The following is a 23,522-nucleotide window of genomic DNA, read 5'->3' as shown; positions in this document are numbered from 1 at the left end:
CCTCCTCGCCACTGGGACCGAGCCCGTCTCTCCCAGTACCCACCCTCCACTGGGACCAGCAACCAGGCCTTCTCTCCCAGTACCTACCCCCTCCCTGCCACTGCGACCAGACCCCAGGCCCCCTCCCTGCCACGGGACCAGGCCCATCTCTCCCAGTACCCAGCTTCCACTGGGACCAGGCGTCAGGCCCTTCTCACCCAGTGCCCAATCCCCTACCACTGGGACCAGCCCCCCAAACCCAAGACCCCCCCACCACTGGGACCAGCCCCCAGACCCCTCTTACCCGGTGCCCACTCCCCTGCCACTTAGATCAGACCCCCAGGCCCCATTCACCCAGTACCCACCCACTCCCTGCTACTGGGACCAGACCCCTAGACTCCTCTTTTCCAGTGTCCATCCCCACCCTCCACTGAGACCAGCCCCCAGGCCCTTCTCTCCCAGTACCTACCTCCTCCCTGCCACTGGAACAGCCCCAGGTCCTTCTTACCCAGTACCCACTCCCCTGCCACTGGGATCAGACCCCCCCAGACGCTTTTCACCCAGTACCCACCCCCCCCCCACTGGAACCAGACCCCCAGAGTCCTTTCTCCCAGTACCCAGCCCCCAGCCACTGGGACCAGAGCCCCAGACCCCTCTAGCCCAGTGTCTCCCCACTGCCCTGGGGCCCAGCCTGTCTCACCGCAGTCCGGCAGGCTGCAGGGCATCTGGCGTGTGTTGGGGCCCAGGCACTCGGCCCCGTCGTAAAGGCGCTGCCGGAGCAGGTGGCGCTGGGACAGCTGCACGCCCGAGCCGCACGTCACCGAGCAGGAGGACCACGGTGCCCACGGCGCCCACAGGCAGTCCACTGCGGGGAGCCGGGGGGGTCAGAGTACAGGCCATGGTGAGGGGGAATGGACAGTCAAGGTCAGGGTCAAGGCCCAGGAGAGGTTGGGAAGAAGGAGAGGCATGGGAAGGGGACCTGTCTGGGCTGGCCCCGAGACACATGCAGGCCTGGAGCACGTGGGACAGTACTGGGGAGCGCGGGTCTCACCATTGCAGTCCTGCTGGGAGCAGACGAAGGCACCTCCACGACACACGCTGCAAGCAAGGAGGGGGCATCAGAGCCATCCTGTCCCTCCCCGGGGTCTGAGCCCTGTGTCCCCACTGCACCTGGCTCCCAGCCCCCACGGGGGCTACACCCCTGGGATAGCCGGGGAAACTGAGGCAGAGAGAAGCTGCAGCTTCCCCAGGTGCCACAGCAAGGCAGCGCGAGTGTCCTGCCCCCTTGCTCCAGCTCCGGAGGCTGCAGCCGCCCTCGCGTGGCACATTGGGGCACTTACCAGCTGTTGCACTGGTGGTGGATGATGCTGCCAGGCGCGTGCTCCTTCTCCAGCTCCTCCCGCGACAGGTTGGAGAACCAGGGGCTGGGCGGCGTGGGGCCTAACGCACAGCGGCAGTCCTCTGGCGGCACGCACGCCCCGTCCTGCACCACCTGCCACCACGACAGAGGCTGCCACTCGCTATGGGGACGTGACCCCGGGTCGGCGCCCCCAGGCCAGGCTGGAGACCCCCACCCTCAGGCCAGGCTAAGGCAGCCTCCCAGAGACCGTCCCCTGGGCCCTGGGCCCCCGCTGACATGGGGCAGAGCCATAAGGAGGGGGCTGAGGACCAGCCGGGGCCGTTAGCCCTCCCCTGAGCTGGACTTGGAGCCCACCTGCCCCTGCCCGACCTAGGGAGACTGGGGGCAGGAGCCATCCCAGGTGCCTTCCCCTCTGCTCTAGACTCCTCCCCCTGCTGCACTAGCCCCACCCACCAAGCCCCGCCCATCACCAAGTTCTACCCCTTCCACGTGCCCAGCACCACCCCTGGTGACCCCCCTTCTGTGTGCAGAGCTTAGTGGGGTGAGGATGGGGAGGGGGCTCATCCCATCTGGGCCTGGCCCAGGGGGTCGAGGGCTAGAAGCCACAGAGGCTGGCCCGGGAGGGCTGTGAGGGCAATGTCCCAAGGCCCTGCCTGGGTGGAGATAGCGGGCAGGGGAGTCTGGACGGAGCTGGCACCCACCTGGCCAGGTGGGCAGGCGCAGCCGGGCTCGCAGGGCTCCTGCTGGCAGGCGGTGCCCGGGCGCAGGTCGGAGCAGGCATGGGGGCAGGCGTTGGCGCAGTCGCGGTGCACCTGGCCGCCTGGGCACTCTGCGGGGGAGAGGTGGGGGAGTCACGGACCAGGTGGCCAGCCAACCCCCCCATCCTGCATTGAGCCCTGCCCTCCCAGCTTCCCCCCTGTACCCCAGCACCCCCTGCTGGGCACTGCCGCCTGCATTGGCTATGGGGGTGAGTGCCCCTGCTGACCCTGGACCCCTCCCTGCAGCATGGCACCCCCTGCCCTCCAGCACAGCGCCCCCTGCTGGAGCCCCTGCCCCCTCGTGGCACTCAGGGCTGTGCCCCCACTCCCATCCACCCGTGCCCCCCGCATCCCGGCCCATACCTGGGGCACAGCCATGGGTGTTGCACGGACGATGCAGCCGCAGCAGCTGGCCGGGGCAGTCCTGGCTCCCGCTCTCACCCGGGTCCAGCAGGTGCCGGCTCTGCTCCGAGATGCCCCCGCCACAGCTGGCGCTGCAGGGGCTCCATGCCGACCATATGCTCACCTGGCAGCTGGCTGCAGCACCGGGGCAGGGGGTCAGAGCCGTGGGGATGCCCCCACTGCATGGAGGGACCAGCCTCACTGCCCTGGGCAGTGGGAGGGAAGGAGAGGCCTGGCCCATGGCCGAGGACAGGCGTTGCGCCCAGCTGGGAGGGTGCCCTGGTGTGCCCATGCCAGCCAGGGCTGGGGGGACACTGAACTGGGTAGGCCATGGGCAAGCACTCCCCAGGCAAGGTTGAGAGGTGGGCACCATGGGGTAGGTGCTCCCCGGGCAGGGTTGTGGGACCGCGAGGTAAGCACTCACCGGGGCAAGGCTGCGGGTTGCAAACTGTCACCTCCTCCATGGCCTGGGCAGAGCAGGGGGCACCGTGGGGGCTCTCGTGGCAGGGCCTGTGGCGCAGGGCACGGCCCCCCCCGCAGCTCTGGGAGCAGGGGCTCCAGCCGGCCCAGGGCCCATAGGACGGGCACTCGGGGGCCGGGCAGGCGAATGTCCCGTTCTCACAAGTGCTGCGGGAAGCAGGCGGGTTGGGGGGGTTCTGAGCACCTTCCGCCACCCGGGTGCACCCCACTGTGCCCTGCACCCCCAGGGGCAGGGAGGAACCCCATTAACCCTTCAGCTCCCGCAGCGCTAGCTGCAGGAGGCCTCAACGCTCCCCCTGCCGCGGGACCTGGGGTGCTCCATGAGCGTGGTGGCAGCCGTGTCAATGGCCTCCAGCCCCTCTTACCAGTTGTGGCAATCCAGCTCAGCGGCCTGCCCAGGCCACAGCTCCAGGGTGACATTGGTACTGGGGAGCCCACAGCGGCACTCAGCCACAGGCACGCACACCCCATCCTGCAGGAGCTGCCCCTCGGGGCACCGGCACCCTGCGGGGAAGAGCGCAATGGGGGGTGTCACTGCCCTGGCCATGGAGAGGGGCAGAGTGGGTGTTGGGGAACAGGATGGGGGTACCTGGCTTGCAGGGGCCCTGCAGACACTCCACGTGGTCCCAGAGGTCAGCACAGGTCCGGGGGCAGCGGTTGGCGCAGGTTGGGGCATAGGCCTTGCCCCGGTCCTCACACTTCTCCCCTGGCAGGGGACATTGAGTCAGCACGTGGCCAGGATGAAAGGATAGGGGAGCTAGGTTTGTCCCACACCCAGCCCCTGGTGCCCACCAACCACGAGGGACCCAAAACCCTGGCACCAGCCTGGATTATAGCCTGGATGGGCACTGGTCAGCCCCAGGTTGGGGGGTTACCTGGGCAGGCAGCCGTGTTGCAGCTCTCGGACTGGGACCGGGCGCCACGGCACTGCTCGTCACTGGCCAGGTGCTGGGGTTGGCGCTGGCGCAGGCGGAAACCGCCGCTACAGGGCTCGCGACAGGGGCTCCAGGCGCTCCAGGGGCTCCACTGGCACGGGTCTGGGATGGGGGGCACAGGTGCAGAGAGGGGGCATCCTCCCTGCTGCAGCTACCCTCACCCCACGAGGGCTGGGGCAGCTCAGGGACCCTGTCCCACCCCCCAGTCTCCCCATGGACACCCCTGGGCCTGGCATTACCGTCGCAGATGTGGGGGTCTGGGCAGAGCCGCTCCTGCTGCAGCTGGGCAGAGCACAGCACCGCCTCGCCGGCCCAGGCCGAGCCCGTCTGTGGGTCCAGGCACACGCGGTAGCGCTGCTGCACCGAGGCCAGGGCCATGCTGGGCTCCCCGTCCTGCCAGCCGCTGCCCTGAGCCACGACCAGCGCCGTGGTGCCCAGGCCCAGCGCTGCCGGGGGCAGGCAAGGACCGCAGGGCGTCCACTCAGTCCAGTCGCTCAGGGGGAGAAGCCCTGCCAGGGACACACAGCCATGGGGAGGAGGCAGAGACACGGGGCCGAACTGGCTCCCGATTCACCCCGTGGGAGGGTGCCAGGCTCGGCTGGGCAGGGGGGAGCTGGGACAGATGAGCATGGGCTTGCCCAAGGCTGAGCCAGGGGTGCGGGATGCATCCATCTGGGGAGGCGCAGATGCCCCCACTGCCCTTTCCAGCTCATGACAGGCCTCAGCTCCCCGGGGGAGGGACCCGTGATGGGGCGAGAGGGGACAGATGCTTACCCTGGCAGTTCTGGCTGCTGCAGTGCAGCTCGCCCTCCTGGCACACACTGCAAGACAGAGCCATCGGTCAGCAGCGCCCCGCGAGCCCCGTGCCTTGCCCTCCCAGCCCCGCTCCTCGCAGCCAGCCCCGGCACTCACCACTCCTTGCAGCCCACGAGGATGGTGTCTCCTGCCACCAGGTACGTGGGGCCGTGGGGCTGGCCCGGCTGCAGGCAGCCGCACTGCGAGGGGGGTACGCACGCCCCATCCTGCTCCAGCAGGCCCTGCCGGGGGGTGGAGAAGGGGCCACGCATCAGCCACGGCCCCTCTCCTGGTCTCTGTAGCTGTTCCCTGTGCGCCATGGCACCCTGCCCCCCAGCCAGGTCCCACATCGGCACAGGCCGGTGCCGTTCCCTGTGCCCGTGGCTGGCGTGCCCCAGGTCCGTGAACTGCCGTGGGCTGTCAGAGCAGAGATCCACTGTGCCCATGCTCCCCACGTCCCAGGACCTCCTGCTCAACCTCCTCCTGGCGCTTGCCAACCTAACCATCTCTGACCGGGAAGGAGGACCCTGAGGACTGTGGGAATGCTTTCGTGTCCCTTGTGCGTTCACGTCTTGGGCAGCATCCGCTGGACTCGCTGGCGGGCCAGCGGGCGCTGTGCGGTGTGCTCTGCATCCCTGCTTCGGATGCCTGGTTTTGAACCTCACTCCCTTCCCTGTTCTCCTTTTACTCTGCCCCAAGAAATCAGCTGCTACTCTCGCTCTTAGAAAGGGAGGCTTGTGGTTGTTCTTGGTGGACACGGGCCCACGGACCCTTAAAGTTGCAAGCAGGTCTGTGTTACATGGGCAGAGCATGGAGGCTGAAGGGAGTGTGAATGGGTCTGAGCTGGGTTTCCCCCCGTTCCTCTCTTCCTGGCAGGCTCCAGCACTGAGGGTCCAGGATGTTGTGATGCAGGGGCCGTGCCCCTCGCTCCCTGCTCCAGAGCCTCTGATGCCCTTTTGCTCCAAGCACGTGGCCAACCCTCTGTGAATTTGGCTGAGCTCTCAGCTCTCGTCACGTCTGGTGGCAACACGCTCTACGCTTTAATGCTGCGCTGGGTGACACGAAAGACTCAGACTCATAGCAAATGCTGGTGGAAGGGACATCAGGAGGGCACATCTAGTCCAACCCCTGCTCCAAGCAGGACCAGCCCCAACTACATCATCCTGGCCAAGGTTTTGTCTACCCGGGTCTTAAACACCTCCAAGGATGGAGACTGCACCACCTCTCTAGGTAACTCATTCCAGTGCTTCACCTCCCTCCTCATGAGAAAGTTTTTCCTAATATCCAACCTCAGCTTCCCTTCCTGCAACTTGGGCCCATTGCTCCTTGTTCTGTCAATCCCTACTGACTTTCTCTCCGCCATTTAGTATTTTGTAAACTTTTCTCATCTCCTCCTGCAAACATCTCTTCTCTGCACTGACCAGGCCTGGCCTCTTCTGCTCATATGCCAGCCCCTCCATACCACTAGGGTCCTGGCAACTCCCCAACCCCGTGCCATGCTCACCTGTGGGCAGTAGCAGCCGGGCAGGCACTGGGGCAGGTCCCGGCACAGGTCCTGGTGCTGCCGGGTGGAGCAGAGCCCGGCGCAGGGCGAGCCGCACTCCCGAAACTGGAAGGGCGGTGCACAGCTGGCCTCTGCGGGGATGAGGATGGGTGAGTGTCTGCACTTGGCAGCCATGGACCCATTCCCCCAGGTCCTTCCAGAGCCCCAGGCAGGGCAGGGGACCCTGGGCAAAGTGAGCAGGGAGCCAGGGGGAGTAAGGATGCAGCCCATACAATGGGTGTATGGGACACCATGCTGGGGGAGTAGTGCCCATGCCACTGGTGCCCTCCCCAGCCCCTCCGTGTGCCCCCGGACTCCGCAGCCCCCAACCCGTGCCCGAGGCCCCCTCACCGGAGCACTCGGTGTAGTCGCACATGCGGAACTGGCCATCCAGCCCCACGCAGGCGTCGGCCGCCGCGGCCCCGCCGGCAGCCCACTGGTTGCGGTAGCGCTGTTGCACCAGGAAGCTGCAGGAGCACTGGGTCCAGGCCGTCCAGGGGCTCCAGGAGCAGGCGTCTGGGGGCATAGAGCCGGAGGGCTGAGGCTTTCTCCCTGCCCAGCAGCTGGGCAGAGACCCCAGGATGGGGGGTACTGCCTGGAGAGCACAGCTGCACATGGGCACTCTCCCTTTGCCCCTGCAATGGGTGAGGGTCATGTGTGTCTCATCCCCTCCCAGCTCTCTCTTTGCCTCAGTTTCCCCTCTGCATCCTGGCAAAGCACTCTGGGAGCCAGAAAGGTGCCCTGAACACCTCTCCTTACTGCAGAGCTGGGGGGTGTCTTCCTGGGGAAGCTCAGCCCTGCGGCGTTGGGGGTGGGGGGACAGACGCACAGGGGTGCTGGCTGGATGTGCTCCGTAGGTGGATGAATGCAGACATCGGGCATCGGTGCCAGACTGCAGATGCCCCTAACCCCCAGCCTGGAGCCCACCTGTCAGGGCCTTACCTTCGCAGGCCCGCAGGTAGCAGGGCTGCAGCTCCTGGCGGGTGCTCTGGTTGCAGGAGGCACCGGGGTCCTGCGGTGTGGGGCAGGCACAGGCCCCACTGCGGGAGGCCAGCCCCGGGCCGCAGGACCGCGAGCAGGGACCCCAGCTGGACCACACACACTCCTCGGGTCCTGTGGGTAGCAATCGCAGTCACGGGGCAGCCGGGCAAGCAGGACCCTGGGGGTCACGTCCAGCCTCCTGCTCGGGCCAGGAGCTGCCCCGCCTGCACCAGTTTATCCAACACTGCACGAGCAGCCATGTCGCATGGGCACCATGCCCCAATGCACCGAGGGCACCCTGACCTGCCCCGGGGAGCGCCGGGGGGTGAGGTCTGGCAGTGCCCTGGTGCTGAAAGAATGGGATGTGGGTTGTTAAGTGCACTTGAGAAACCCCAGGCTGAGGCTGTGCCCCAAATGCTGAGGAAGGCAAAACCCCCCAGTGCACACCAGTCTGAGCAGGAGGGAAATCCCTTCCTGTCCCAGTGCAGCGTTGGGCCGATCCTGAGAGGAGGAGCAAGACCCTCCAGCCAGGACCCTGCAGGGATGGTGCCAGCAAGACCCCCAGGTCCTTCTTCGCAGAGCTGCCACCCGGCCAACCTTCCCCTGGGCCTGTCCTTACCTGGACAGGGTGGCGTGGGGCAGTCCTGGGCCTCAGCTTTGGGGCCGGCGCAGTCGGAGCCGTCATTGCGGGGCGGGGGGTTGAGGCAGGCCCGGGTGCGGATCTGGGTGCCGGGGCCGCAGGTGACAGGGCAGTCGGACCAGGGGGACCAGGGTGTCCAGGCACCATTCACTGCAGAGGGAACGGGGCGTGAGTAGGGTCCCGCAGCGGAGAGAAGCCGGGATGGAGGGGATGGGGGGCACTCACCCGCACAGGCGATGTCCTGGCAGTAGATGCCCTCCGGGGTGCAGATGCTGGAGAAGGGGCAGGCAGAGCGGGAGGGTCAGTGCAGCCCAGCCCCCCCCCACTGACCCCCTGGTGTTAGCCCCCTGCTGAGGGGAGAGAGGGGAGAACCCAGGAGTCCTGGCTCCCAGGGGGCTGCACTGACTGCCCCCCATGCTGTCCTGACCCCGTGGCACTGACCATTGCTGGCACTCGCCCTGCAGCCAGGTATCTCCCAGGCGCCGGTCACTGCCCTCGAGAGGACACAGCGGGGGACAAGGCCCCGGGGCGCAGGGCCGGCTCTGCAGCTGCTCCTGCTGGCACTCGGCCGCCTCCGACCCCGACGTGGGCGTCCTGGAAAGCAAGGGGGGCAGAGCATGAGAGCATGACTGGGACATGGCCACAGGTTGGGAGAAAAACAACTCCCAAAGGGCTGGGAGCTCCCCACGCCAATGCCCCCCAGCCCACGGCAGGGGGGGCCCACCTGAAGCGGCTCTGGCGGCCGTGGCTGCAGGTGAGGCTGCACTCGGCCCAGCTGGACCAGCGGCTCCAGGCGCAGTGGGAGGGTGGGCAGGTGTGGTTGGTGCACACGAGCTGCCCGCCCGCGCACGTGCAGTTGTTGCAGCCGTCGTCCCGCAAGCTGCCCGGTGCCCAGCTGTGGCCCTGCGTGTCCGTGCACTCGCACAGCTGGGCTGGCACGCACACCCCGTCCTGCTCCAGGGTCCCTGCGGGGTAGAGGGGAAGGTGATGTGGGGCAGCCAGGGCCTGCTGGGAACACACGGAGCCCATCTGAGCCCTGCAGGGCAATGCACGTTGGGCTGTGGTGCATGTGCATATGCATGCGAGTCCATGTGCATGTATGGGTAATGGTATGTACATGGACAGGCACATGCATGTGTGTATGTGTGTATACGCACATGTAAATGTATGTGTATTTATGGGTGTGAATGTGCATGCATTTGTGTGCATGTGTGTGCGTGTGCATGAATGTGCTTCTATGGGTGTGCATTTGGGCATGTGCAAGAGTGTGTGCGCATGTATACACATGTGTGTACGTGTGTGAGCACTTACGCAGCGCTGCCTCTTGCTGGGCAGCACCACATTACTCAGAGGGGTGTCATAGGTCCCATACTGCACACCGCACATAGAGAGTCCCCTGCAGGGCAGGGGCAGGATCCCACCGCTATCCCCACTCCAGGGAGAGGGCATGTGACCGATGAGGGGTGTCACCAACGGGAGGAGCACGATGCCTGAGCAACCCCCCTCAACCCCAAGCAGAGCCAGTGACCCCTCCACCCCGCCACTGCAGCACCCACCGTCTGGGCAGCGGCAGCCGGGCTCGCAGGCCTCCGTGTCCTGGCACATGATGCCCTCCTGCAGGTCCCCGCAGTGGCGTGGGCACCTGTTGGCGCAGTCCACCATCTCCATGCCTGGTGGGCAGCCCTCCTCTGCGGGGGGCACACGTTAGCTTAGCCCCAGGCTGGGAGAGACTGCCTTAGGGGGTCTTGGGGTTGTCCTTGCCTCTGCCGATGACAAGGACAAGGGCCCCCCGCACCTGTCCAGGGGCCTCCCCTGGGCCCTGCCTCCCCGCTGCCTTGGTGGGGGGACGAGTGAAGACCCCCAGCCCAGCCCCTTTGCTGCAGGCCAGGGCTGCTCAGCCCAGCACAGGGGAGCTTGGGGGCCACATCTGACTTCCCCACCTGGCTCCGTACCCCCTAGGAGGTCCCTGAGACCCCTGTACCTTGCACGGACCCTGCTGTGCCGCAAACCCCCAAGGGGTTCACATGGTGCACAGCATGACCCCTGACCCCAGGACCTGCACTGCATCCCGGGGGACCCTCCAGCACACCCTACAGATGGGGTCCCACGCTCCTGCCCATGACCCCCGCTCTCCCTACCGCAAGGCCGTGGGTTGCAGACACGGACATGGTGCTTCTCCCCGGGGCAGCGGCGCCCGCCATTCTTGGGCGGGGGGTGGGTGCAGGTGCGACTGCGCACGGAGCGACCCCCGCCGCAGGTGCGGTCACACCACGACCACGGGCTCCACTTGGACCAGGCCCCGTCCACTGTGGGGAAGAAGAGCCGTCACCCCCCAAACCCAGCTCTAGGCAGCTCCACGAGCTTGTCCAAAACCGGGCTTGGCACGGGGCAGATCTGGGCTTGCTGTGAGCCCCCCTACCTCTGCAGGCTTGCAGGTTGCAGAAGCGGCGCTCGGCGTGGGCGCTGAGGATGCCCTCGCACCAGTGCCCACCAGGGCCAGGTGGGTGGTAGGCACGTAGGCGTTGCTGCTGCCCCACACCACAGCTGCGCGAGCACGAGCTCCAGGGGCCCCAGCCTGTCCAGCTGCAATTCATGCCCGCACACTCCTCGCCCAGGCATGGGGGCACGTCTGTGGGGTGGAGAGGGGCCCAGTGAGCGGCCATGCATGGGCTGGGGATGCTGCAACACCCAGGGCCTGCATCCATCCCTGTTCCCTGCACGCAGCCACCCTGGACCCCTCCGAGGGACGGTGCCTGCTGCCCCTGTATGCGGGGGTCTTTTGCTCCCGAGCCCCGGAGGAGCTCAACTGGGCCTGCCCCTGAGCCGACTAGGACCTGGGGCTGTGAGCGGGGAGAGCCCGGTGCGCCAGCTGAGGTCAGCCAGCTCATGTCACAGGTGAGCCGTACCCCAGGACCCTCAGCCCCCCCAAACCTGTGCACTGAGGCAGGTTGCAGGCCCGCTCCTGGAAAGCCTCCCCCGTGCAGTTGGCTCCTGCCGCACAGAACCGGGTCCGGGTCTTCAGGGCCGGGAGCTCGGGGTCGGTGCAGGTCCGGGAGCAGGGCGTCCAGGACGACCAGGGGCTGAAGCCCTCCTCGGACCCTGTGGTGTGGGCACACAGGGTAGCACAGGGTTAACTCATAGGTCTGGAGGCCACCAGTGGACCCCTTGCAGGGGGAGGAGCATTCTGGGGAAACTGAGGCACGGAGAAAAGGAGGGGTGCGTCCCAGCCAAGCAAAGGATATTCACAGCCCCCCATCCCAGCATGGCCCCGTACCTGGGACACTGGGCACCGGCTCCTTCGTGGGACCTTCCACCGCTGAGGGGGGAGAACAGAGAACAGGGGTTCACCGTGCAGCCGCCGCCCCAACCCCCAGCACCCGCCTGGATCCCGGGAGAGACCCAGACGTCCTCCTGCTGCCCCCGACACTGGCTCACCGGCACAGTCGGGCGTCTGGCAGTACTTGGTGTCCGTCCGGGGCCCGATGCAGTCCTTGCCCCCGTGGGCGGGCGCGGGGCGGGTGCAGCTCCGTGACCGCGTCATGTTTCCCAGCCCGCCGCACGTTCGGGAGCAGGAGGTCCAGGGGCTCCAGGCGCCGAAGCCCCCGTCCAGCGGGCACGGGGTGAAGGAGCAGTTGAGCTGCCCGTGCTGGCAGGTGCTGGGAGGCGAGAAAGGGCCCCAGCGTCACGGGGAGACGGCGATGCCTGGGGGCGACTGTCGTGTGGCTCTGAGCTCGGACACGGGGTTTGCCTGGGGTGTTTTGGACAGGCCTGATCCTGCCTCAGGCTGGGCTTGGACTGGATGCGAGCCTGCAGCTCCCTCCCAGTTTGACATCTCTGTGCCGCTATGATCTGACGACACGGCTCCATGCACCGATCCAGCGTGGAGCAGCGCCAGCACGTGGGCGCAGGGCCCATGACCGCCCATCCTCCCGTGGCTGCCAGAGTGCCCGGCAACTCACCAGCTGCTACAGCCGGAGCGGAGGCTGCCGCGGTGTGGCACCTCCTGGCCAGGCACGAGGGGGTGGCCCTGGGCGGTCACAGCGGTCAGCAAGGCCCCAGGGTCCGCGGAGATGTTCTGCAGCGTCCACAGGATGTCCTTGCTCAGCACGCAGGGGCACTCCTGCCGGGGGGCGGATGGCACAACTCAGGGGAAACCCCTTGCCATGCAACGGGGGGTGCAAACAGGCAGGGACCAGCCCTCTAACCCCCAAACCTCCCAAGCGTCGGTGTTTCTGCACGGCCACGGCCTGATCCGCACGCTCGTTACACTCACGTTCAGCTTTGCAATGTTCACGAGAAGAAACCAGCGCATCGCTTTTTATGCCGAGGCCTTGTCTAACTCAGCAAGCCCCCTTAGCCCCCAGCCATGCCTAGAGGGGTTCCCTTCCTGAACCCCCATGCACAGGAGCGGATGCAAATGCAAGAGTCCCGGGGCAGGGAGATGTGGTGGTCCCCTCCCCTCCCGCCCCCGGGGTACCTGGGCTGGGGGCTGACCTGGAGGCAGGCGCCGCGGTGCTGCAGGGTGCCGGCAGGGCAGTGGCAGCCTTCCTCGCAGCCGTCCGAGAAGCAGTCCATCTGTCCGGCCAGGTGGGCGCAGCTGTAGGGGCAGCCCTCCTCCTGCAGGCACTCGCGGTACAGCCGCTCCGCCGGGCAGCCCACCTCTGGGAGAGGCCGAGAGGGTGCTCAGAGCCCGCTCCCCACGGCAGGAACCCCCCGGGTAGAGGAAGCAGGGGAGGGTGGGGGGCCACTCACCAAGGCAGACTTGGGTGTTGCAGGTCTTGCTCTGCACAGACAGGCCCTGGCAGCCGGGGCGGAGGCACTCCCGGGTGCGGATCTGCTCCCCGCCGCCACACGTGACGCTGCATGCACCCCACGGGGACCACGCGCTCCATGGTGCTTCCTCTGGGACATGCAAAGGGGGGCGGGACGGTGAGACGAGGCTCCCCAGGATGACCCCCTGCCCCTGAAAGCAGCCCAGCTCTGCCTCCTGGCCACTTGCACAGCCCTCCCAGCCTCAGTTTCCCCCTTTCCCTGAGTGCTGCCCACTGAGATGGGAACGTCTCTGGCACACACGGCCTCTTACACACGTGCAGCTCCAAGCACTCTAGGCCAGGAGGTCTTTGCAGTGACCTGAGCTGGACGTGCCTGGTGCGACGGTGCCTCCCATTTTGCATCCTACCACAGACGGGGACAGCTACGACGTGGCTTGACCCCCACCCCCTGCAGACCCCCCACCCCTCGCCCTGCAGCTCTCATCCGTGCTCAGCCCCGTGTCCTTTGCCCCGTCACCTTCGCAGGGGAGCTGCCCCCGGCAGGCTCTCTGCTGCTGGCTGCCCCCGGCGCAGCCCCGGCCCCGGTGCTGGGGCGCGGGGTTGTCGCAGGCTCGGCCGCGGGCCTGGGTGCCCTCCCGGCAGCGGTGGGAGCAGGGTGACCACGGCCCCCAGGCACCCCAGTGCCCATCCAGGTGGCAGGCAGGGTCGGCGTGGCACTGCACGTGCCCGTCCTCACATGTGCTGCAGGGAGGGGGGAGCTCGTTACTGCCGGCCTGGCCGTGGACCCCACACTACCTGCATCCGCCAGCTGCCCCCCCCGAGTCCACAGGGATGTGCTGGGACCTGGCCGTCCCCCCAGGCCAGCCACAGCCCCCGGGGCACCTGCCTCGCTACTGCCCCCTCGGGTCAGAGCTCAGCTGCACCCCTGGACTCACCAGTTCTGGCAGGGCCCGTGCACCGTCTCTCCGGGCTGCACGTATTCCCACGGGGCAGGGCCGGCCCAGGCTGGCAAGGTCCGGTCTTCGGGAGTCCCTGTGGGTCCAGACACGGGAGACATCATCCCCGCTAGCCCCCATAACTGCTGCACCCCAGGCACAGGATGAAGTGCAACCCGGCCCACGGGCTGAGCTGGGCATGGGGCAGGGAGCCAGCCCAGAGGGACCTCTGCTTGCAACCCAACAGTGTCTCGCCGCATCGTCCCCCCCTACCCCACGTGTCTCAGGGTGGGGGCTTGGACCTCGCTGCTCCCTTCTTGCCAGGCCAGGACTGGCGCAGGACCCCCTAACCCTGCCTCTAGCATCATAGTCACAATGAAGCAGAGCTAGGAGGGAGCTGCGGGGCCAATCCTGCTAAGGCAGGATCAGCCCCGTCCAAACTGGCCCAGACAAACCCCGTGTCCGACCTCAGAGCAGCACGACAGTCACTCCAGGTATCACCCTTGCCCCTGCCGCCTCCCCACCAGGAAAGCAAAGGGGCCGCAGCCGCCAACGTCCTGCTGCTGCAAAGGGGGGTCATGGATGCTGCAGAGACCCCAGGCCCAAGCCGTGCCCCTGCTGCAGAGGAAGCAGAAACCCCCCAGTCTGGACCCCAGGGCCCACGCCGCCCCGGGCCCAAGGCTACTCACCCCATGAGCCGTTCTGGTACTTGCAGCGGCACTGCCCCGGGCTCACGCAGGCTCCGTCCTGCAGCAGCCGCCCTTCGGGGCAGCCGCAGGTGGGCTGGCACTGCGCGCTCTCCAGGCAGCCAGCATCGGCTTGCAGGTCCTCGCAGGAGCGGGGACACGGCTTCCCACAGGAGAAGGTCACTTGCCCCCCACCGCAGCCTGAGGGAGGGCATGGGGGGTCAATGCCCAGTGGGGCACAGAGCCAGGCGGATGCGGGTACCCGCGGTGTGTTGCCACGGAGACCGCAGGGATGATGCTTCATCCCAGCACCCCACGGCCCTGGACCGAGCCGGGAGACCTGCCCGGCTGTCATTGATGCCAGGGCAGAGACCGGGGCCTGGGATGGGGAAGAGTGGATAGTCCCCGGTGGGCCATGGAGAGGCCAGCCGGCATCTCACCTTCACAGGCGGTGGCCCCCTCGTGGCACGGCCGGCTCTGCCAGGCCTCCCCGGGGCAGGGCAGGCCCCCGAAGCGGGCAGGGGGGCTGCTGCAGTCCCGGCTGCGCGTCGACTCCCCGCCGCAGGCGTCGCAGGGCGACCAGGGGCCCCAGGAGCTCCAGCCGCCGTCCACTGCCAGCAGGACAAGGGCATGAGACCCAGAACTGCCCCGGCTGACCCTCTTTGCTCGGCTGGGCCCTCAGGGGGGCAGGGAGGGACACGGGGTCTCTGCCCCATGCTCCGGGTACCCCCTGCAGTCCCATCCAGCCAGGGCTCTGGGGAGGTGGTGGGAAGAGGGAGCCCGCACCTGGGCAGAAGGTGGCAGAGGGGCAGTCCTGGCGCTGCAGCTGGACACCGGCGTCCCCGTGGCGCTCCTGGTCCCCGGCACAGTCGGAGCCGCCGTGCTGGGGCTGGGGGCAGGCGCAGGCACGGTACCGCGTCGTGGCCTCGCTGCCACACGTCCTCGAGCAGGGGGTCCAGGGGGACCAGTCGCACCAGGTGCCAGGCACTGGGGGATGGAGAGGCGGGCAGGGGTTGGCATGGGCCACCCCAGGGACTCTTTGTCCCCCATCCTGGCTCCCGCAGCCTATCAGTGGGGGGGCACAGGCTCCCCACACCCTCCCCTGGAGACCCCCCAGACCCCCTCCAGCCTCCGGGATCCCCCCAACCCATCTCCCCACCTCTTGCAGGGCACCTCATCCCTCGCCCCTGCTGTAGCGAGACCCTCCTGGCTCCTCACCTGGGCAGGGCAGGCTGGTGCAGAGCATCTTCCCCCCGGTGCAGGTGCTGGGGAGAGGAGACGAGGGCAGTGAGGCCAGGGGTGCGGGCCCAGCCGTGGCCCCCGTGGTTTGGAGCCAGCACGCAACGCAGGGTTTGGGACAGGAAGCAAAGCACCAGGGCATGCTAAAGGTCGTCTCCAGGCTCTGCTACCCCCTGCCCCTCACCAGTGATTGCAACCATCGCCCCGGGGCACGGTCTGGCCGGGCAGGTGCCGGCGGCCGCTGAGCAGGTCCAGGCAGGTGCAGTCCCGCGGGTCCACGCAGGCTGTGCCGTTCTCGCTCAGCACCTGCCCGTGGGTGCAGTAGCAGCCAGACTCGCAGCTCCAAACGCAGTGCTGGGGACACAGGGCACGGTCAGGAGGGGACCGGGCTCCCAGGCTGCAGCATCCCCCTGACGCGCTGACACGCTGGGGGATCACGGCATCAGGAGCAGGGGAGGCAGCAGTGTGGGGTGCCACCCTGGCAGTTTTAGGGGGACTCTTACCGAGATGTCATCGCAGGATCGGGGGCAGGAGGGGCCGCAGCGGCTGTACACGGAGCCCTTCACGACTGTGCACTCCAGCGCTGTGGGTGGGGAGAGGCAGGGTGTGAGGGTGGGACCCATGTTACTCCAGGGACTCCCACCCCACAGCCCTCTGCCCAGCTGGCGTGACTTCTCCAGCCCATTTGCAAGGGTGGAAAAGTATAGCATCCTTTTCTGGCACCCCCACCCTGCCCTGCTGGATGCCCCCATTGCAGCCCAGTACCCCCCAGTATCACCACCCACCAGACCGGCCCCACTCACCTGGGCAGTCATGGGGGTGGCAGGCCTCCACCTGGGTGGGGGTCCCCTCACAGTAGTCGCCCTGGCCCTGGGGCGGAGGGCTGTCGCAGCCGCGGGTCCGGGTCCGCAGGCCCCCGCCGCAGCTCCGGGTGCACTCGCCCCAGGGGCTCCAGGCACCCCAGCCCCCAATCCCTGGGATAGGCACTGCCGTCAGTCCCTGCCCCTGCACCCGGAGTGGGGGGTGCATGCCCCAGGTGGAGACCCCCCCGAACACAGCCACACAGAGAGGAGCCTGGGCCAGGCTGCTGAGACCCAGAGACCTCCCCCTCCCCACCGCCCCTCCAGACTCCAGCATCCCCCAGCTCAGCCCAGGGCACTCACGTGAGCAAGGCTGGAGGTGGCAGGGCTGGACCTCGCTCTCGGGGCCCAGGCAGGGCAGCCCGGTGCCGGCGGGCGTGGGGTCCGTGCAGAAGCGGTACCGGTTCTGGAGGCCCAGCCCGCAGGAGGCCGAGCACTCGCTCCAGGGGGTCCACTCCGACCAGCTGCCATTCGCTGTGGGGGAGGAGCGGGGGCACCATTACAGGGAGGCTGGCAGCCCCCTGCACCCCAGGGAGCAGAGAGGGTCTTCCCAGACCCATCCCAGCCTGCAATACTCCCCCTCGGGGACAGCTCGGGGGTGGGGACCCGGGTGCCTCTGGTCCATGCCCAGGGGTAGGTGCTGGCTGCTATGACTGCTGTGTTCGGGGAGCAGAGCTGGGCTGGGGCCGCGGGGTGATAGGGGCTGCCCAGTGACCCAGGGCAGGCCAGGAGCAGGGTGGGCACAAGTGGGGAACAGCCTTTGGGTCCCCACGAGTGAGGGGGTCCCAGCAGTGGGACCATCCACTTCTGGGGGTACCAGATTGGGGGGGCACCCACTTTCCCTGGGCTCCAAGATGTCCCGCAGGTGTCCAGCTCTGCCTTACCATGCCCGCAGGGCCCGCGGGAACAGTTGGAGACGCGGCCGGACACGCAGGAGCTGGGGGAGGGAGAGAGCAGGGGTCAGCCCCGGAGGACACGGGACAGGGGCGTGGGGAGCCGCGGGCGGGGCGCACTGACCAGCTCTCGCAGCCCCTGGTCACAGTGTCGCCGGGGCGATACAGCACGCCGGCCTCGGTGCACGGGCACTCGGACGCTGCCACGCACTGGTTGTCCTGTGGGCACACGGCATGTTGGACACCCCTAGCCCCCAACGTAGCTTCGCTGGGACCCCAGACCGGGCAGTGGGGACCGTGGGGCCTCTCTTCCACCTGCTGCCCCCACGGCCGCATCTGGCGCCGGCCCCTTACTTCCCAGCAGGACGGCACCGGGTGGGCAGTAGCAGCCGGCGTGGCACGTCTCGTTAGCCAGGAACGCTGTGCTCAGCTCGGCACACGAGGCTGGCACGTCGGCGCACTCTTGCCAGACCTTCCCAGCTGGGCAGACACCGGGCTTCTCGCCTGGGTGTGCGGAGAAAGCGGGGAGATGGAAGAGGGCACGATCAAGCATTTTTGGGGTGGCTGGCAAGTGCCCCAATCTGGCAAGGCCCCCGCGGCGCCGGCCATGCATGGGACACTGGGGTCAGAGGGGAATGGGGGTGTCCTGGCTGTATTTCTCCGATGGCCGGAGAGGGGGCACAAGCCGGAGCTGATGGGCACGGAGCTGGGAGGAGGCTCCAAAGCTGGGTTTGGGGGATCCAGGGGCTCAGACAGACAGACACAGCCTCACCAGCACAGGGTTGGAGGTTGCAGGTGGCGAACTCAATCCGGCGGAGGGTGGCGCTGGCCCGCGTGCGGTTCTGGTAGCCACCCCCGCAGGGCACCGAGCACTCGGACCAGGGACCCCACTCTGCCCCCGCACCTGCGGAGAATGGGCACAGCTCAGGCATGCCGGGACCAGGCAGGTCCCACCACGCCTCTCGGGGTCTGCACCCAATGACCCCCATCACCCAGGACCCCCGGCCCCACGGACCCCCTGTACCCCCAGGCTGGAGCAGAGGGGTCTCCTTGACAGCTGCGCTGGCTCACGCACCCTTGCAGGGCTGCAGGCTGCAGAAGGCGACCTCCACGCTGGGGCCCGGGCATTCGCGGCCCCCAAAGGCGGCAGGCGGCTGGGAGGCAGCGCGGTACCGCCGCTGCGTGCCCACGTTGCAGCTACGGCTGCAGGAGCTCCACACCGTCCAGCTGCTCCAGCCACAGTCCACTGCGAGGGGGCAATGGTATTAGGGATCCACCTCTGGACTCCAGGCTTCCCCGGGGACCCCTGGGGACCCTGAGGGGCCAGACTACACCATGTGGCAGCTGGGACTGGACTGGACCCAGCACCCTAGCATTGCACCTCCCTGTCCCCACCCAGCCCTGAGCACCCTCCTTGGAGAGCTCCGTAGCCTGGCCAGGGCAGGACCAGGGCTGGAGGTTACCTGGACAAGGCTCTGTGCTGCACACCATTTCCCCAGAGATGCAGGTGCTGTGGAGGAGACAGAGCCGGTCAGCTGATCCCAGCAGCTGCAGAGGGCTGGGATCAGCCCCATGCTTCACAGCCATCAAAAAATGTCAACGACGCATCAGGGATGAGGAAGGAGGGAATTGTGAACGAGACAGAAAGGCTCACGATGCCCCTTTATCAACCCATGGCGCGTCCGTGCCTTGAATCCAACCCCAGCTGCGGTCCCTGGGCCACCAGCACCTACCAGTTGTTGCAGGCGTCGAGTGGGGCAGTGGTGCCGGGTGGGTAGAGCAAGCCCTGGTGGTGGCAGGGGCAGGCGGTGGGTGGCACACAGGTGTCGTTGAGCAGCCGGAGCCCGGCAGGGCAGTAGCAGCCGTCGTAGCAATGGGCGGCGCACTCCACGCCGACATCCTGGTCCAGGCAGAGCCGCGGGCAAGCGCCGCCGTGCTCTTGGCACTCCTTGGCCGTGTGGTACACCATGTTCCCCGGGCACAGCGCTGTGGGCAGGGGGGGCATGGGTGCCTGCTCCATCGTGCCCCAAGGGCCTGCCCCTCCCTAGGGCATCTCCCACCCACGGGGGTGAACGTCCCCTCTGCCCAGCCCCAGCCCTGTACCCTTGCAGGGCTGCGTGTTGCAGTCGCGGGTCTGGACCAGGGGCCCCGAGCACTCAGGCCCGCCATAGGCCGGGTTGGAGCAGGTCCGGTTGCGGATCTGGACACCGGAGTCGCAGGCGGCTGAGCAGGAGGACCAGGCCGTCCATGGGGTCCAGACGCCCTCCACTGCAGGGCAGAGCCGGCAGCATGAGGGGTGAGAGGTTGGAAGGTCCCCAGTCTCCCCAGGGTTGGGGTGAAGGGGGCAGGATGGAGCCAGGACCCCCCAGCCAGGATGGAGTGCCACTACCTAGGAGCACATCCCATCCTTGGGGCCACGCTGCCACCCCAGAGACCCCTGCCATCCTCCCCAGCATGGGGTCCCCTGAGTCTTGGTGCCCTCCTGCCCCAGCTGGCGGCACTCACCGGGGCAGGGCGGCGTGTCACATGGCTCCTCCTGCACGGATGGCCCCTGGCAGCTGCTCCCTGCGCTGAGCTCCCCAGTGCCGTTGCAGTGGCGGAAACGCTTCCGCACCCCGACTCGGTCCACATCGTAGAAGCAGGTCTTGGAGCAGGGCGACCACGGGGTCCAGGCGCTCCAGGGCCCGGGCGGCTCTGGGAGGATCATGAGGGAGGGAGAGGCTCAGTGCTGGTGCCAGGGGACGTGGCTGCACCATGCAAGGAAAGGGGTGGGAGGCAACAGGCCCCCTAGGACAGGTTGGGGGGAAGGTGCTGGGGGCTGCATGCCCTGCACCGGGAACTGCACTGAAGCAGGGCCACCTGGACTCCTGGGTCCTCCCTGGATGCGCTATCACTCCCACTGCAGACAGCTGCCCCGGTGTCACCCCCTCACCCCAGCTGGCATGCAGCCCTCAGCAACACATACGTACCGGCGGGGCAGGGTGTGTGGCACTCCCGCACCTCCTGGGCGTCCCCATCGCAGGGGGCCCCGCCGTTGGCTGCAGCGGGGTTGGAGGGTGACCTGTGGGGGGGAGGAGGTCAGTAGCACCCTCCTGCTGACCCTGCTCCTCTCCTCCACCCTGGGGGGCAGTGGGACGTGGGGGCAGCTCCCAGCTCCCTGCTGCCAGCACGGCTCCATCTCTTCCCTAGGGTTCCCTGAGCCAGGGAGAGCCAGCGCCTGATGTCCTGGGGGAGGGGATGCTTGCTCTGCCCCCCACCCACCGCGAAGGTCCCCAGGGCCAGGAGCTGCATCTCCCGGGCATACCTGAACCTCTCCTGCATGCCGACGCCGCAGCTGCGGTCGCAGGGTGTCCAGGCCGACCAGGCCGACCAGCCGCAGGGCACGGGGCAGGGCACGGAGTCGCACGTCACCACGCCATCCAGGCACACGCTGCAGAGGACACGGATGGGGTTAGCAGGAGGAGGGTCTGATGAGGGCAAGGGCAACCTGGGTCAGGGGTCAGAGCAAAGCGGGGTTTTGGCAGTGGCATGGGGCAGGTGGGGGCATGGGATCACGCCTGCCCTGGGCAGCACCAGCCCAGATATAGGTTTGTCTGACCCAGATAAGCAATAGCTCTGTGCACAGCCACCAGACACCCAGCAATAGCAATAGCTCATTGCCTAGACACCCAGAGCCCCCAAACTTGCCCCACGTGAAGCTGGGAAATGAGGCCTGGCAGTGAGTGGGCAGGGGCTGGCAGGATGCAGTGCAGGCATGTGCAGTGTGCAGTGTGGCAGGGGGCATCATGGCAGGAGGCAATGTGCAGTAGGGCAGTGGGGCAGGGGACAGTGTCAGCAGGGTACAATGCACAGGGTGCCGTGTGGCCGGGTGCTCTGCAGATACGTTGCAGTGTGCAGTAAAGGCAGGATGCAGTGGGGCAAGGTGCAATGGGCAGTGGGGCTGAGTGCAGTGCCAATAGGTTGCAGTGTGCAGTAGGGCAATGTGCAGTGTGATTGGGTGACAGTGCCAGCAGGGTACAATGCACAGCGTGCAGCGGAGCTGGGGGCATCACGCATTGTGGGCAGTATGCACCAGGCAGCATGCAGTGCAGCCCATGTGCAGTAGGGCCAGGTGCAGTAGGCAGGGGACAATGCGCAGGGTGCAGTGGGGCCAGGTGCAGTACTGCAGTGTGCAGTAGGGCAGGATACAGTGGGCAGGAGCCGAGCACTGCAGTGTCTCACCACTGGCTGCAGTTGTCACGCAGAAACATCTCCCCGGGACGGCGCGGCTCGGGGCCCACGTGGCAATGGCACTGGCTGACATTCACACAGCCGCCATCCTGCAGGAAGAGCCCGGGGGGGCACCGGCAGCCTGCCAATACCCACGAGACGCAGTGAGCGCCCACCCGCCAGGCCCGGCGCAGCAGGGGTCGGCTCCTGCAGGTGCAGGCACGGGAAAGCCCCCCAGACACCAGAGCCACGGCATGAACGTGGGGGGCTGGTGCCACGCAGGGCACCTCCAGCATAGCCTGTGCCCAGGGGGACCCCAGTGACGCCCCCATGTCTGCTCCCACCAAGGGGGAGGGAGAGGATGCATTGAACAGCTGGGGGACACCTGGGTTCTTGCTCCCCCAAACAACCCAGCCTGGCCCGCGGACCCCCAGCGCTGCTCACCCTCCACGCAGGGGCTCTGGCAGCTCCTCTGGGCACCCAGGTCGCGGCAGGCCTGGGGGCACGGCGCCACAAGGCCCCTCTCGCAGTCTGCAGCCTGCACGTACACCATCTCAGGGCCGCAGTCTGTGGGCAGAAGTGGGACCGGGGGCAGGTGAGGCGGAGACACCCTAGCTGTGCCCCCTTGCCACTCCCCACCTGCAGCCCTGGCCCCCAGTCACCCCTACAGCCCTCTCCTCCTGGCACTTAGCACCCCTGCCCAGTGCCCCCAGTCCCATCCCCATCCATCCCCTGCCCTACCCCAGTCACACCCATGCCGACTCCCCACAGCATCCCCCACTTGCCCCCAGGACCCCAACGCTTTCCCCTGGGGCTCTCACCGCGGGCATCCCCGCAGGGCTGCAGGTTGCAGGGCTCCGTCTGCACAGCGTCGCCGGGGCAAGCCTGGCCCCCGTTCTTGGGCGGGGGGTCGGCGCAGCTCCGCGTGCGGCTCCGCACCCCGCCCCGGCACTCGGCGTCGCAGTCCGACCACTCACCCCACGCGGCCCAGGCGCCGTGCACTGGAAACCCCCCCGGGAGAGAGGCACCATGGGGCCGGCGGCTGGGGATCAGCTTCCCATGCCCCCAGCCCTGACCACCAGGCTGGTCTGGCCCCTGTGATGCACTCCCCACTGATCCAGCTGTGACCCATTCCCCAGGGAGACTCCCCAGACATCATGCCTCCCCCAAAGCCCCCATAGCTGGGACACTGCAGGGGAAGTCCCTGGCTGGACCGGGCCAGGCGGTATCAGGGAGGTGGGTTGCAGGATGCCAGAGGGGGGAACCTGGGCAGGCGCGGAGGAAGCAGGAGCGACTGTCGAACTCGTTGCGCTCGCACTGCCCGCCGGGCAAGGCATGGCGCAGCAGGTCCCGGCGCCGGAAGGTCACCCCCAGCCCGCACGACCGGCTGGACTCGCTCCAGCCGCTCCAGGGAGACAGGATGCAGTCAACTGGGTTAGGGGAGAGAGATGGGGGGGGGGTGTCAGGCAGGACGTCCCCCCGGAGAGGCAGGAGCGGGCAGGGCTACCAGCTCCACCCCGGAGCCGCCCGTACCGCAGCTGCTCTCGTCGGAGCCGTCGGCGCAGTCGTGGTGCAGGTCACAGCGCTTGTCAGGGGACAGGCACTCCCCACTGCCGCACAGGAACTGCTTGGGGGAGCAGGCGCCGGGGCGCCTGTCGGGCACCGGCAGGGTGGCGGGGGGCACTGTGAAGGGCGCTGGGCCACCTGCAAAGGGAGAGAGGGTCAATACTGGCATGGGGGCCCCGACAACCACTCTGCACCCCTGGCGAGAGGAAAGGGGGCCTGCGAGCAGATGGCAGCATGGTGTGCAGACCCCCCCTGGACTCACCGCATTGCCACTCATCAGAGCCGTCCAGGCAGTCCTCGCGCCCGTCGCACACGGCGCCCGCCTCCACGCAGCCCAGCACCTCGCAGGAGAACTGGCCCTGGGTGCACAGGAGCCGGGGCAGCGAAGGCCCTGCCAGGGTGGGGGACACGTGGCACCGGGTCATTGCAGAAAACCCTGGGGGCTGGGGTCTCTAGGCAGCCGCCCCTCTCCCCCCTTGCCTACCCCTG

The 23,522-nt window shown here is 67.8% G+C and overlaps 1 protein-coding gene across 1 annotated transcript in view; it reads right to left on the bottom strand.

Annotated features, from left to right (window-relative positions):
* Positions 1-23,522, bottom strand: part of SSPO (SCO-spondin) — a 55,537-nt gene that overhangs the window by 2,200 nt on the left and 29,815 nt on the right. The window contains exons 52-104 of the mRNA XM_006038348.2: positions 23,281-23,469; positions 23,001-23,150; positions 22,733-22,897; positions 22,289-22,468; positions 21,912-22,034; positions 21,480-21,609; positions 20,563-20,688; positions 20,228-20,319; positions 19,764-19,952; positions 19,362-19,526; positions 18,992-19,244; positions 18,722-18,768; positions 18,334-18,504; positions 18,031-18,162; positions 17,618-17,762; positions 17,383-17,478; positions 17,250-17,302; positions 16,669-16,839; positions 16,309-16,479; positions 16,009-16,088; positions 15,690-15,859; positions 15,485-15,531; positions 15,053-15,253; positions 14,707-14,877; positions 14,270-14,467; positions 13,581-13,677; positions 13,163-13,386; positions 12,626-12,775; positions 12,368-12,534; positions 11,833-11,993; positions 11,279-11,529; positions 10,805-10,972; positions 10,293-10,502; positions 10,012-10,179; positions 9,430-9,561; positions 8,598-8,838; positions 8,315-8,467; positions 8,099-8,145; positions 7,195-7,365; positions 6,604-6,768; positions 6,214-6,344; positions 4,827-4,951; positions 4,689-4,735; positions 4,154-4,423; positions 3,855-4,016; positions 3,569-3,685; positions 3,345-3,483; positions 2,924-3,126; positions 2,461-2,634; positions 2,041-2,168; positions 1,320-1,471; positions 1,031-1,077; positions 680-844 (exon numbers count right to left, since the gene is read on the bottom strand). Coding sequence (XP_006038410.2) covers positions 680-844; positions 1,031-1,077; positions 1,320-1,471; positions 2,041-2,168; positions 2,461-2,634; positions 2,924-3,126; positions 3,345-3,483; positions 3,569-3,685; positions 3,855-4,016; positions 4,154-4,423; positions 4,689-4,735; positions 4,827-4,951; positions 6,214-6,344; positions 6,604-6,768; positions 7,195-7,365; positions 8,099-8,145; positions 8,315-8,467; positions 8,598-8,838; positions 9,430-9,561; positions 10,012-10,179; positions 10,293-10,502; positions 10,805-10,972; positions 11,279-11,529; positions 11,833-11,993; positions 12,368-12,534; positions 12,626-12,775; positions 13,163-13,386; positions 13,581-13,677; positions 14,270-14,467; positions 14,707-14,877; positions 15,053-15,253; positions 15,485-15,531; positions 15,690-15,859; positions 16,009-16,088; positions 16,309-16,479; positions 16,669-16,839; positions 17,250-17,302; positions 17,383-17,478; positions 17,618-17,762; positions 18,031-18,162; positions 18,334-18,504; positions 18,722-18,768; positions 18,992-19,244; positions 19,362-19,526; positions 19,764-19,952; positions 20,228-20,319; positions 20,563-20,688; positions 21,480-21,609; positions 21,912-22,034; positions 22,289-22,468; positions 22,733-22,897; positions 23,001-23,150; positions 23,281-23,469 — 7,980 coding nt within the window. The remainder of the gene's footprint in view (positions 1-679; positions 845-1,030; positions 1,078-1,319; positions 1,472-2,040; positions 2,169-2,460; positions 2,635-2,923; positions 3,127-3,344; positions 3,484-3,568; positions 3,686-3,854; positions 4,017-4,153; positions 4,424-4,688; positions 4,736-4,826; positions 4,952-6,213; positions 6,345-6,603; positions 6,769-7,194; positions 7,366-8,098; positions 8,146-8,314; positions 8,468-8,597; positions 8,839-9,429; positions 9,562-10,011; positions 10,180-10,292; positions 10,503-10,804; positions 10,973-11,278; positions 11,530-11,832; positions 11,994-12,367; positions 12,535-12,625; positions 12,776-13,162; positions 13,387-13,580; positions 13,678-14,269; positions 14,468-14,706; positions 14,878-15,052; positions 15,254-15,484; positions 15,532-15,689; positions 15,860-16,008; positions 16,089-16,308; positions 16,480-16,668; positions 16,840-17,249; positions 17,303-17,382; positions 17,479-17,617; positions 17,763-18,030; positions 18,163-18,333; positions 18,505-18,721; positions 18,769-18,991; positions 19,245-19,361; positions 19,527-19,763; positions 19,953-20,227; positions 20,320-20,562; positions 20,689-21,479; positions 21,610-21,911; positions 22,035-22,288; positions 22,469-22,732; positions 22,898-23,000; positions 23,151-23,280; positions 23,470-23,522) is intronic.

Source organism: Alligator sinensis, unplaced genomic scaffold (assembly GCF_000455745.1).
Source record: "Alligator sinensis unplaced genomic scaffold, ASM45574v1 scaffold769_1, whole genome shotgun sequence".
NCBI lineage: Eukaryota > Metazoa > Chordata > Crocodylia > Alligatoridae > Alligator > Alligator sinensis.
This window is presented reverse-complemented; position numbering and strand designations above follow the sequence as displayed.